This window comes from Bos indicus x Bos taurus, chromosome 8 (genome assembly GCF_003369695.1).
Source record: "Bos indicus x Bos taurus breed Angus x Brahman F1 hybrid chromosome 8, Bos_hybrid_MaternalHap_v2.0, whole genome shotgun sequence".
Lineage (NCBI taxonomy): Eukaryota > Metazoa > Chordata > Mammalia > Artiodactyla > Bovidae > Bos > Bos indicus x Bos taurus.
This window is the reverse complement of record NC_040083.1, coordinates 101,801,923-101,815,746: the sequence shown is the minus strand read 5'-3', so window position 1 is coordinate 101,815,746 and position 13,824 is coordinate 101,801,923. Positions and strand designations below refer to the sequence as shown.

At 39.4% G+C, this 13,824-nt stretch overlaps 1 protein-coding gene across 3 annotated transcripts in view; it reads right to left on the bottom strand.

Moving 5' to 3' along the window:
- Positions 1-5,208: 5,208 nt before the first annotated feature.
- Positions 5,209-13,824, bottom strand: part of HSDL2 (hydroxysteroid dehydrogenase like 2) — a 60,666-nt gene continuing 52,050 nt past the window's right edge. For 2 of the 3 annotated variants that reach the window (XM_027550516.1, XM_027550515.1), the window contains 2 exons: positions 12,695-12,823; positions 5,209-5,927 (listed from right to left, as the gene is read on the bottom strand). In XM_027550516.1, coding sequence (XP_027406317.1) covers positions 5,815-5,927; positions 12,695-12,823 — 242 coding nt within the window. In that variant the 3' untranslated portion in view covers positions 5,209-5,814. Of the gene's footprint in view, positions 5,928-12,694; positions 12,824-13,824 lie in introns of those variants that run through there. The other variant, XR_003512392.1, reaches the window with a different exon arrangement.

Below are 13,824 nucleotides of genomic sequence, written 5' to 3'. Positions count from 1 at the left end.
GAGACGACTGAAGCGACTTAGCAGCAGCAGCAGCAGTGCTTACATATTGACCTCATCCCAACTGTGACAGGGAAGCCCCAGTCCCTCCTACCCTGTGGTAGGTGAGAGGAAAGAATATGACTGAGCAGGAAAAGAGTAACTTCTGAACAAAATAAAAAGGATTCGTAACACCTTTGTCTGTAAACATTCCTCCTGGTCAAGGCTGAATTTAAAAATCCGTAAAAATTTTTGATAAAATAATGTGTCCAAAGAAGCCCCAATTAATTGCCACATTTCAAATACATAATCCTGTGGAAAAATGGAAACCCTGTGCACCGTTAGTAGAAATGTAAAATGTGTGCAGCCACAATGGAAAATACTAGGGAAGTTCCTCAAAAAACTAAAACTGGGGGCTTCCCTGGTGGTCCAGTGGCTCAGACTCCATGCCCCCAGTACAGGGGCTCTGGGATCAATCCCTGGTTGGGTGGCTAGAGTTCCACATGCAGCAACTAAGACCTGGCGCAGCCAAATAAATACAAGATACACAAAAAGGAACTTATCAAAAAAAAAAAAAAAAAAAAAACAAAGCTGAAAAACTAAAAATGTAATAACATATGAACCACAATTCCCACCCCTGGGTGTATATTCGAAAGAATTTGAAGCAAGACCTCGAAGAGGTATTTGCAACCCATGTTCACTGCAGCATTATTCACAACAGCCCAGAGACAGAAGCAGCCCAGATATCCATGGATGGATGAATGGATAAACAAAATGTGGCATATACATATGGTAGAGTATTATTCCGGAGAAGGCAATGGCACCCCACTCCAGTACTCTTGCCTGGAAAATCCCACAGACGGAGGAGCCTGGTAGGCTGCAGTCCATGGGGTCGCTAAGAGTCAGACGACTGAGCGACTTCACTTTCACTTTTCACTTTCATGCACTGGAGAAGGAAATGGCAACCCACTCCAGTGTTCTTGCCTGGAGAATCCCAGGGACGGGGGAGCCTGGTGGTCTGCTGTCTATGGGGTCGCACAGAGTCTAACACAACTGAAGTGACTTAGCAGCAGCAGAGTATTATTCAGCCTTAAAAAAGAAATCCTGTCACATGCTACAGCATAGATGAACCTTGAGAACACTATACCAAATGAAATAAACCAGTCACAAAAAGGACAAATATTTTATGACTTCACTTGTATAAGGTACCTAGAGTTGTCAAAATCATGGAAACAGAGTATTGTGGTTGCCAGAGACTGAGGATGGGAATATGAAAAGTTACTGTTCCATGTAGAGTTTTAGTTTTGCAAGATGAAAAAGTTCTAGAAATCTGTTATACAACAGTGTAAATGTAATTAAACCACTGAACTGTACGCTTAAAATTGTTAAAAAAATAAATTTTATATTATTTGTTTTTATCACAATGAACTTTTTAAGTGCAATCTCACTTGTTTCAAGGATATTTCCATCTTGATGAGTTTTTTTAAATAATGCATGCTTCTAGCTATGATGAGGTACTTGGTTGAACCAAGTAACTCGCCCCAAAAAATACTATAAAATGTGCATTAAAATAAAAAAGGCTGTATAAATCTGTTATATAGCAACCACCCAGGCAGCCAAGGGTTGAGAGTCCCAAAAACCTAGCAAGAAGGGAAACACACTAAAGTGAATACTCCATCTTCAGCTACCTTTCCTTCTCAGAGCTTTGTTGATGTGTGTCTAGAAGTATAGAAACCACACAGAGGCACCCTAGTGCTCTCAACAGTCTGATTGGGCTGGAGATACACATTTTGGAGATCAGGTCTATCAGGGCAGCTTGGACTTGAGAGGCTAAGATTCCAGAAGAAAGGCAATCACAGTAAAAGGAGTCAATCATTGTCATGGCACCTCACTCCAGTACTTTTGCCTAGAAAATCCCATGGACGGAAGAGCCTGGTAGGCTGCAGTCCATGAGGTCGCTAGAGTCAGACATGACTGAGCGACTTCACTTTCACTTTTCACTTTCATGCACTGGAGAAGGAAATGGCAACCCACTCCAGTGTTCTTGCCTGGAGAATCCCAGGGACAGGGAAGCCTGGTGGGTTGCCGTCTATGGGGTTGCACAGAGTTGGATACGACTGAAGCGACTTAGCAGCAGCAGCAGCAGCATTGTACATACCATTTCACCTCAAAGTATTTGCTGATTCCTAACTTGTTCATGGAAGAGTCAAGAAGTTAGGAAATAAAGCAGAAAGCAGTTCGTTAAGAGAAAAAAAAAATCTAAGAAATCTTTCGCCATCTCAAGTTGTATCACTGGTAAGAGAATTAAAAAACAAGTTATTGAAAGGGCAAAAGTATTTGCAAATACCTGAAAATGACATATATCCTGAATATATATCAGTTCAGTTCAGTCGCTCAGTCGTGTCTAACTCTTTGCAACCCCATGGACTGCAGCACGCCAGGCTTCCCTTTCCATTACCAACTCCCAGAGCTTACTCAAACTCGTCCATCAAGTCGGTGATGCCATCCAACCATCTCATCTTCTGTTGTCCCTTTCTCCTCCCACCTTCAATATTTCTCAGCATCAGGGTCTTTTCCAGTGAGTCAGTTCTTCACATATATATATAGAGCTCCCAAAATTCAATAATAAACAATGGAATATAATGTGGGCAAAGGTTTGAGCAGACACTTCATCAAGATATACACATGTCAAATAAGCACATGTAAAGTGGCTTTACATGTAAAGCCATGTACCACTCTTTACATGGTAAAGAATCTCTCTGCAATGCGGAAGACCTGGGTTGAATCCCTGGGTTGGGAAAATCCCCTGGAGGAGGGCATGGCAACCCACTACAGTATTCTTGTCTGGAGAATCCCCATGGCAGAGGAGCCTGGTGGGCTACAGTCCATAGGGTTGCAAAGAGTCCAACACGACAGAGCAACTAAGCACAGCAAAGATGCTCAATTGCATCAGATTTGGAAGTTAAAATACAATGAGATACCAATACATACTTATTAGAATGGCTAAAATTTTAAAGACTGAATATATCAAGTGTTAATGAGCATGTGGAGAAATGAAATCCAATACATTATTAATGAAATGTAAAAATAGTACAACTGATTTGGAAAAAAGTCTGCAATTTCTTAGAAAGTTAAATATACAGATACCATATGATCCAGCCATTTCATACCCAAGAGAATACAAGGACTCGGTACATGAATATTCATATCAGCTTTATTTTTAATAGCTAAAAGCTGGAAACTACCCAAATGTCTATCACCAGGTAAATGGATAGACAAATTGTGGTATATTCCTATAATAACAAACTACTCAGCAGTAATAAGAAGGAATTAACTATTGATACAGATAATGACAAGAATAAATCTCAAAGTAATCGTGCAGATTGAAAGAAGTCAAACAGAAAAGAATATATACTGTATGATTCCATTAAAGTAAAATTCAAGAAAATGCAAACACTTGTTGTGTCCTCACTTGGTGAAAGGGATCAGCTAACTCTCTGGGGTCTCTTTTATAAGGGCACTAATCTTTATCACGAGGACTCCCACCTTTGTAACCTAGGTGGCACCGATGCTGCTGCTGCTCAGTCGTTTCAGTCGTGTCCAACTCTGCGCAATCCCATAGACGGCAGCCCACCAGGCTCTGCTGTGCTCGGGATTCTCCAGGCAAGAACACTGGAGTGGGTTGTGGTAAAGAAAGCCACCTACCAGTGCAGGAGATACAAGAGACGTAGGTTCAACCCCTCCGTCAAGGATCACTAAAAAATACCCTGATGCTGGGAAAGATTGAGGACAGGAGGAGAAGGGGGCAACAGAGGATGAGATGGTTGGACAGCATCATTGACTCAATGGATATGAGTTTGAGCAAACTCTGGGAGATAGTGAAGGCAGGGAAGCCTGGTGTGCTGCAGTCCACAGCACACAGTTGCAAAGAGTCACGACTCAAGAGTCTGAACAGTGAACAACAACAAAAAGTACGAGCATTAAAAAAAAAATAATAAGTTTTGCTTTTTTAAAGAAAGAAATGGAACAAAGCATGACCCTATGTGACTGTCCCAGGTACAAAACTTTCCTCTGTTTAATAGGCTTCATTCAGCCTCCTTGACCTCTACTGAATTACAAAGGGCAGATTCAAACCGTTGCTGATCAGAGAACGGAGGGGAGGTGAGGCGAGGTGCAGTAGTCAAGAAACAATAGTGCCTGGTGGTCCAGTGGTTAGGACTTCAACTTCCAATGCAGGGAGTTCAGGTTTGATCCCTGGTTGGGGTGCTAAGATCCCACATTCCTGGAGGTAAAAAAACTAAAACATATAACAGAAGCAATATTGTAACAAATTCAATAAAGACTTTAAAAACAGTCCACATCAAAAAAAAAAAATCTTACATAAGCAATAGTACCACCTTGGGGCAGGGTCCTGGTTCCTCCTCAAGGGATACATCCTCAAGGGATACATATATAACGATACTTTTGATTTTACTGCAGGAACTAAGGCTCCCCCTCCCAGGTGGAGAATGGTTAACTTCAGGCTCACGTCAAGATTCCTGACACACCTCCCTGTTAACTCACTACCAACTAATCAGAATAAGGTCACACACCCTGCAGCCCTCACCCCAAAGTTTGCCTATTAAAAACTTCTCCCTGAAAATAATTGGGGAGTTTGGGTTTTCTGGGCAGGAGCCACCCGTTCATTCTCCTTGTGTGGGTGACCCTGTGATAAACCTTTTTCTTCTCCAAACTCCCATGTTTCCGTTTGTTGGCCTCCACTGTGGGTCAGGCACAGTAACTTGTGTTTGTAACATGAATACAAATGAACTATTGTATTACTTTGCTAGAACTACAATAACAAATGCCACAAACTGGGTGGCTAAAGCAACAGAAGTTTTTTCCACTTCTGGAGACGCGTCTGAGATCAAGGTGTCAGTGGTTCGGTTTCCTCCGGGGCCTCTCGCCTTGGCTTGCAGGTGACTGCCGTCTTGCTCGCCCCCCATGGTCATTCTGTGCCTCCCTGGTTTCTGTGTTGTGTCCAAATTTCCTCTTACAAGGATACCAGTCAGAATGGATTATGACCCACCCTAAAAGCCTGGTTTTAACTTAATCGATTGTTTAAAGGCCTCCAAACACAATCACGCTCTAAGATTTTCAGGGTTAGGACTTCAGTATATGAAGGGGGCATACCATTCAGCCCATAACCATCTATTTTAATATTATTATTTCAAAACACTGTGACCAAGTGCATGCTTCTGGAAAGAAAGTATTTTATTTTAGAATATCCTTACATAATTTAAAATAGGATCTATACTGCAATTAGTTGAATTATATCAATAATATTTTCCTATAGGTAACTTACATTTAGAAAAGTAGTTAACAAAATGAAAAAATTTTTTTAATTCATATTCACAAACAGTATTTATTAAGTAGTCTATTATATGATTTCTCTGAAAATGCACTATAAAAGATCTTCTTTAAAACAAATTTTTAAACCTAAAATATCATTAGTATACAATCCTAAACTGAAAATTTGAAAACAGTCTAGTCTCATTTTACACAGGAAGAAGATACAAAAAGAGTTAATGTTACTGCCTGACCCTGACTGATCACTAATAATACTTTTCCTAGAAGATGATGGTATATGAGATACAAGACTACTTAATGATGCTTATGTCTAGTTGGATAGCTGTTTTAATTACAATTTCAAATCTTATAGATACAGAAATTCTATTTTTTTTCCAGAACAAACATGCATATCCTTGTAATATAATGGGGATGAAAAGAAACATTCAGTTTTAACTGTTGAGGCCTTTTACTTTTTGAGCTTAGCAGTCAACATATTTTCTTTTCTCTTTATAGCTTGGAGTTCATCTGATTCATTAGCTTCTCCAATTTGATTGCCAGGGCCATGTTTCCTTTAATCTTCAATTTTCCTGACATGAATGCCATTGTTGGTTTTAGTTTCCCTAAAATGAGAAAATGAGAGAGGAAAAAGCAGCATTAATGCCCGTAGGGATATACCACTTCAAGAACATGCATTATAAAAAAGAATTTCTGAGTTCTATAAACCTCTGAAGCACAAAAATTTCTTTTATACCATTTTTTTTATCAGTGTCTTGGGAATCCCAACTCCTCGATTTAGATTTTAACAGTATCTTATAAGAGATAATATAAAAACAACAATCAACAAAAGATGTCAAAAAGCTGCAACATTTATATGTTAGATACACAACACTAAAGAATAGATGGCCCTCAAATGAGTTGTAGTAAACAAATACTACCTATTTTAATTAATTTTTCAACCTTTGTAGTTCATTAAAACTCTTAATATTTCAAATTTAGATTCAAAAACTCAAATGGCATAAATGAGTATAACAGTTTTAAGAAATGACAGTAAAAGTATAGATACAAAGTATGTCTCAACAGTATTTTAACCACAGAAATGCCAGAATATAAAATGGAGAGCATTAAAACAGAATTGTAGGCAATAATAACATATAATAAATAGGAGCTCCTGGAGGGAGAGAACTTTGTTTTTGCTTGCTGCTTTCACTTCCCGGTCTTTTCACTGTTAGGCTTCAGCTAAAAAACTGCTCCTTGCTCTCTCACTCTCTAGTAAAACCCACCATGGTCCACAGCCCCACTCATGCATACACAGCTTCCAATCAGCTTTACAGAGCTTTGCCTGTAAAGATGCTGCTGCTGCTGCTTGGATATCAAATGGAGACAAATATCTCTGATATATATATATATATATATATATATAGATATAGATATAGATATAGATCACTCCAAACCAAAAACAGATGAAAACAATTTGGGGGAAACAGACTGCAGGCGCAGGAAAAATGGAAAAGTAGTAAATAAACAAAATTCATGTCCTCATTGATAAGAGAAGCTGTAACAATGTATCAAGAACTGGATGCTGGAAGAAAGGGTCTGGGAGGAGCAGAAGCCCTGGAAAGGGAGAAGAAGAGGAGGGGATGAAATGCAGGAGAGAAAAGAGGAAGGAAAGGAAGAGGGAGAAGCAGGTGAAAGGGAACAGAATGGAGTAGAGTGAAGAAGAAGAAGAAGGGGACAGTAAGAACAAGAAAGAAACTGAGAAAACGTGAGTGAACTCTTGGAAATTAAGATTTTGATACATCAACAATATTAAAATATAATAGAAAGGAGACACTTGCAATCTTCTTCTGATCACAGCAGTCAGTCTCTTTATTGCAATACTCCTCCTCTCACTACTAAAAAAGCCTCTCTCCACAAACTAGTCCCCCCCATACACACAATAATCTTTTCAAAAGAAGTATCTCCTTACTATATACATATACATGTAAAGTGAAAGTCGCTCAGTCGTGTCCGGCTCTTTGCAACCCCACAGACTATGCAGTCCATGGAATTCTCTACGCCAGAATACTGGAGTGGATAGCCTTTCCCTTTTCCAGGGGAGCTTCCCAACCCAGGGATCGAAACCAGGTCGACCGCATTGCAGGCGGATTCTCTACCAGCTGAGCCACAAAGGAAGCCCAAGAAGACTGGAGTGGTTAGCCTACGCCTTCTCTAGTGTATCTTCCCAACCCAGGAATCTAACTGGGGTCTCCTGCATTGCAGCCGGATTCTTTACCAACTGAGCTATCTACAGATATATATGTATATATATGTAAAGGAATACAAAGGAAAGAATAAGAAGGCCTTAAATGTGAGATGATTATATCAGAGATATAATATTTCCTTCAGAATGTGAGAAGTGAGAAAATTGAGAACTAACAAAGAAATAATATAAGATACATTCCCAAAGAGCCCATCAACTATCCAGGAAGATGAATGAAAAATGACCAGACCACCTAGGATCATTGTGAAGTTTCAGAACACTACAGAGAGAGAGACCGTTTTGATTCCAAAACTTTCAGAAAGAGGAGGAGTCGATACAAAAGATTAAGAATAAAGAATAATATCAAATCCTCCATGGTAATCTTAGAAGATGGAGCAATGACTTCAAAATTCTAAGGGAAAATGAATTTCAAGCAGGAAATCTCTACCCAGAAAATAATCAATTCCACTCTTAGGAATCAACCCAACAGAAATGAAGATATATATCTATACAAATATGTGTATGAAAATATTCATGGCAGCATTATTCATAATAGCCAAAAACTGTTTGAAAGTCGCTCAGTCTTGTCTGATTCTTTGTGACCCCATGGACTATACAGTCCATGGAATTCTCCAGGCCAGAATACTGGAGTAGGTAGCCTTTTCCTTCTTCAGGGGAGTCTTCTCAATCCAGGGGTCGAACCCAGGTCTCCCGCACTGCAGGTGGATTCTTTACCAGCTGAGCCAAAAGGGAAGCCCAAGAATACTGGGGTGGGTGACCTATCCCTTCTCCAGCAGATCTTCCCGACCCAGGAATAGAACCGGGGTCTCCTGTATTGCAAGCAGATTCCTTACCAACTGAGCTATGAGGGAAGCTGTTTAAAACAACCCAAATGCCTGCCAGCTGGTGAGTGGATAAGTATGAGCTATATCCATATAATGGAATATTATTCAGCAACGAAAAGGAACTGAACTATTGATACATGCTACAACATGATGGATGAAGTAAAAGAAAATGAAAGACTATATTGTTTAATTTCATTTATATGAAATGTTCAGAAACAGCAAATCTATAAACAGCAAGTCAGTGTGGGCTGGCTGGGCAATAAAGAGGAACTGACTGCAAAGAGACAGAGAATTTTGGAAGGAGTTATAGAATGTTCTCAAACTGGATTATAAGTGATGTTGTACAATCCTATAAATTTACTAAAAATCATATACACTGACAGTAAGTGGATTTTATGGTATGTAAGTTAACAAAACTGTTAACAAAACTGTACTTGAACAAAACTGTTCTGAAAAATACTGCTAGTAAGCACAATCTTTTGTCACCCTGTTTGTTTAACTTATATGCAGAGTACATCATGAGAAACGCTGGGCTGGAAGAAACACAAGCTGGAATCAAGATTGCCGGGAGAACTATCAATAACGTCAGATAGGCAGATGACACCCCCCTTATGGCAGAAAGTGAAGAGGAACTAAAAAGCCTCTTGATGAAAGTGAAAGTGGAGAGTGAAAAAGTTGGCTTAAAGCTCAACATTCAGAAAACGAAGATCATGGCATCCGGTTCCACCACTTCATGGGAAATAGATGGGGAAACAGTGAAAACAGTGTCAGACTTTATTTTTATGGGCTCCCAAATCACTGCAGGTGGTGATTGCAGCCATAAAATTAAAAGACGCTTACTCCTTGGAAGGAAAGTTATGACCAACCTAGATAGCATATTCAAAAGCAGAGACATCACTTTGCCAACAAAGGTCCGTCTAGTCAAGGCTATGGTTTTTCCAGTGGTCATGTATGGATGTGAGAGTTGGACTGTGAAGAAGGCTGAGCACCGAAGAATTGATGCTTTTGAACTGTGGTGTTGGAGAAGACTCTTGAGAGTACCTTGGACTGCAAGGAGATCCAACCAGTCCATTCTGAAGGAGATCAGCCCTGGGATTTCTTTGGAAGGAATGATGCTAAAGCTGAAGCTCCAGTACTTTGGCCACCTCATGTGAAGGGTTGACTCATTGGAAAAGAGTCTGATGCTGGGAGGGATTGGGGGCAAGAGGAGAAGGGGACGACAGAGGATGAGATGGCTGGATGGCATCACTGACTCGATGGACGTGAGTCTCAGTGAACTCCGGGAGTTGGTGGGAGTTGGTGATGGACAGGGAGGCCTGGCGTGCTGCGATTCATGGGGTCGCAAAGAGTTGGACACGACTGAGGGATTGATCTGATCTGATCTGATCTGAAGCACAATTTTATATGTATGCGTGTGTGTGTGTGTGTATTTCTCCTCCCAAAATACTAATCAGGTAAATCTTGTACAATTTATTTTCTTTCTGTTATAATGTTTTACCATACAGTGGCCTCTACTGGCCAAAAGGAGAGATTTTTGATATTAATAACACATCCACTATATAGATTAGGTCACAGACATGGCTATGGTTTCTTAAAGGAAAATGCTTACGATATGAGGCCTAAATTGCACCAGTTCAAAGGAGAGTAGATGGGATAAAGAGTAAGAATGAAAAGACATAAGAAACAGAAACAAAGCTTATCTGTTCCCAATCTGAACTGCTGCTATAAATCTTGTAAGAAAAAAAAGAATATATATATATATATAAATTACTCATTTAGCTGACTGACCTCCCCCAGTCAATCCAGGGGCACATTCACAGAAAGACATAAATGTAAAGTTCACTGTTACAAGTTTATTTTACATAAATAAAATGTAAATTAAAGAGGTCACTGGACTCTTTCTCCTCTGAAGGGCAAAATACCATAATGATTTAGAAGAGTAAGAGCTTGGGAGTTAGCTTGGATTCTAGTCCTAACTCCAACATTGACTCACCCACCAAGTGACTCTGTATTTATTATTTAATTCATCAATACTTTAGTCTTTCTTTTTATAAAATGGAGACAATCTTTTATCTCAAGCCATTATTGGGAATATTGCTTAATTCAACAGTAATCATATACATGTGAGCTATAACTACTTGTGAAATGACAATAATATTTTTTAAATTTTTAAATATTTTTAAGTTCAAAATATTACATATTTATAAGGTTCAAAATTTCCAAACATTTACTGAGCATCCAAAGCACTGTGTTTAAGCCCTACAGGGAAACAGATTTTGAAATACTAAACAAACACTAAAGAAACCATTAAAAATGATTACAAAGATAACTCTTCATTAACATTAAAAGATGTTGTAATAAGTGAAAAAGGTTACCAAACAATGATATAATCATGTTTTTATAAGCACACATACATATTTATATACATTCAATATATATATGTATTTTATATTTATAACATATCCACTATATAGATTAGGTCACAGACATGGCTATGGTTTCTTAAAGGAGAATGCATTTAAACCAAACATATTTTGCTTAAACTTTAAACCAAAAATCAACTGATGGTCGTTCTTCAGTAGTACAATAAAGATATTTTTATTTACTTTCCTTATTCCTAAGCATATTTTCTAATTTTTGAACCACGAATATTTAGCATTACTGTTTAAAAAATAGGGGCAGGGAGCAGATGTTGAAGAAACCTCAGTCATTAGTAACATCATACACATCAAACACAAACTGGCTCTGATAGTATGTAGGCCATGAGCATCCCGGGCTAGAAATGGAAAACAAGATTTACACACCACAGAGTACATTCTGACTGACCTTCAATTTATGAAGGTTAAAAGAGAACAAAGAATAACATTCATAACTCAAATGAATCTGTAGGATCTTGAGGCTAAAATGTTATAATATTTTTGTTTAAAGTGCTACTATTTCAGTATTTGAGCTGGTGGCTCAGATAGTAAAGAGTCTGCCTGCAATAAAGAAGCCCCAAGTTCAATCCCTGGGTCTTCTTAGGTTCAAACCCGGGAAGATCCCCTGGAGAAATGGCAACCCACTCCAGTATTCTTGTCTGGAAAATCCCATGGATGGAGGAGCCTGGCAGGCTACATACTATGGGGTTGCAAAGAGTAGGACACAACTGAGCAACTTCACTCTATAAGTACATGTGTTAATTAACTACCCATCTGGAGTTGTGTTGCAGAGTAGAAAATAGAAAAGATTACCCTAACATTTTTCTAGTACAATTAAAGATACATAGGCAGAATAGAAAATGATGTGCAAGCTTTTCTTGGTTATGGATTCCTCAGAAACAGGGTCACTGGGCCATGGGATATGGCTTCAGTTTCCTATTACAGTAGCTGGCAAGACTGAAGCATGATCTTACTCTCTATAGATGAGCTGCAGCTAAGTTCAGCACCTCCCGTTTCCAAGCTGTTATTGGAAATGATATCTTAGTCCAACTGGCAGAAATGAAGTCTACCTAGGAGTTCTTCTGATTTCTCTCTCAGTTCCCAATACTGTCTTATTAGCTTTTCAGTCATGAAAAAAGAGTATTTTCACATCTGTGCCCCATTGTTGGATGAAGTAGAAAGGTCAGTAGAGGTAACAGTAAGAATCACCATTCCAAAACTATGTACTCTTCAAATCAACAAATAGTCACTAAGATTGCACTGCTACAACATGTTTGAGTCTTGATTATTTGAAAAGGGATAAAGTAAAATGTAATGTAAAGCAGAATATTAAAAAGCAGAGATATTACTTTACTGACAAAGGTCCATATAGTCAAAGCTACGGTCTTTCCAGTAGTCATGTATGGATGTGAGAGTTGGATTATAAAGAAAGCTGATCACCAAATAATCGATGCTTTTGAATTGTGGTGTTGGAGAAGACTCTCAAGAGAGAGTCCCTTGGACTACAAAGAGATCAAACCAGTCAATCATAATGGAAAGCAGTGCTGAATATTCTTTGGAAGGACTGATGCTGAAGCTGAAACTCCAATACTTTGGCCACCTGATGTGAAGAACTGACTCATTAGAAAAGACCTTGATGCTGGGAAAGATTGAAGGCAGGAGGAGAAGGGGACAACAGAGGATGAAATGGTTGGATGGCATCACCGACTTAATGGACATGAGTTTGAGCAAGCTCAGGGAGTTGGCAATGGACAGGGAAGCGTAGCATGCTGCAGTCCATGGGGTCACAAAGAGTTGGACGTGACTGAGTGACTGAACTGAAAGAAAAATGTTAGAACAAAATCTTTCTTGAGAAATCAGTCAACTAGTAAAATTTAAAAACTCACCTGAAAACATTTTTACAAAATCATCAGTAGACATACTCATTACCACATCCGCCTGATCAGAAGGCTCTCCATATCCAACATTACCACCCTTGCTTTTAAGATCAAGAAACCATGTTCCACCATCTTCACCTACACAGAAAACAAAGATATAGAAATAAATGTCAATGAAGCTCTGTTCTTCTTAATAACTGTACAGTTAGAATAATCATACATAATGCTGTTACCCAGGCTGAAATTCCCAGGCCTCTATAAAATTCAATATTTAAGAACTTATTATGTGCCAGGCACTAGGCTAGGCTCTGAACACTCTGCAATACATGGTTCATGCAAAAGACGAAATAGAGGGCAATGTGGAGTCAGGAAAGTTCAGCCAAAGCAGAGATTTAAAAGTTAGGTAAGAATTTGCTAGAAGAGGAACTGAAACAGTACAGAAGATAGAAAGAGAGTGGATGGTGGCCTCAGATGAACTCATAAGGCAGTCCCTGTCTTTATTCCATGGGATATACCATGGAAGGAGAATGGCATTAGGTTTGCACTTTACAGCAGTGTAGAGAATACTATGTTAGAGAGGGATAAAGAGGATGCAGAGGGACTTTCCCGATGGTCCAGTGGTAAAGAATCTGCCTGCCAATGCAGTGGACACGGGTTCAATCCCTGGTCTGGGAAGATTCCACATGTTTCGGGGCAACTAAGCCCATGAGCTGCAACTATTGAAGCCTGCCTGCCCTAGAGCCCATGCTCCACAACCAGAGAAGCCAGAGCAGTGAGAAGCCCACGCACCGTAATTAGAGAAGAGCCCCACTCGGCACAACTGGAGAAAGGCTGTGTGTGACAGCGAAGACCCAGTGCAGCCACACATAAATAAAGAGAGGATGCAGAGGACAGTTTAGGAAGGGACTGGGGCTGTTCAGGAGCTTGAGGCTGTATGCCTGGGTCAGGATCACAGCAGTGAAAATGGGTAAAAGTTGGCATATGTGAGTGAGAACTTATCAAAGCAGTGCCACAGAATTAGGTAACTGATTGCATATGAAGAAGGAAAGGTAGGGAGGGTGCAGAAGAATGATTTACTTTGCTAGTTTTTGGCTTGGGAAGCTGGATAAATAATGGTGGGTTTTTGTTTTTTTTTTTTT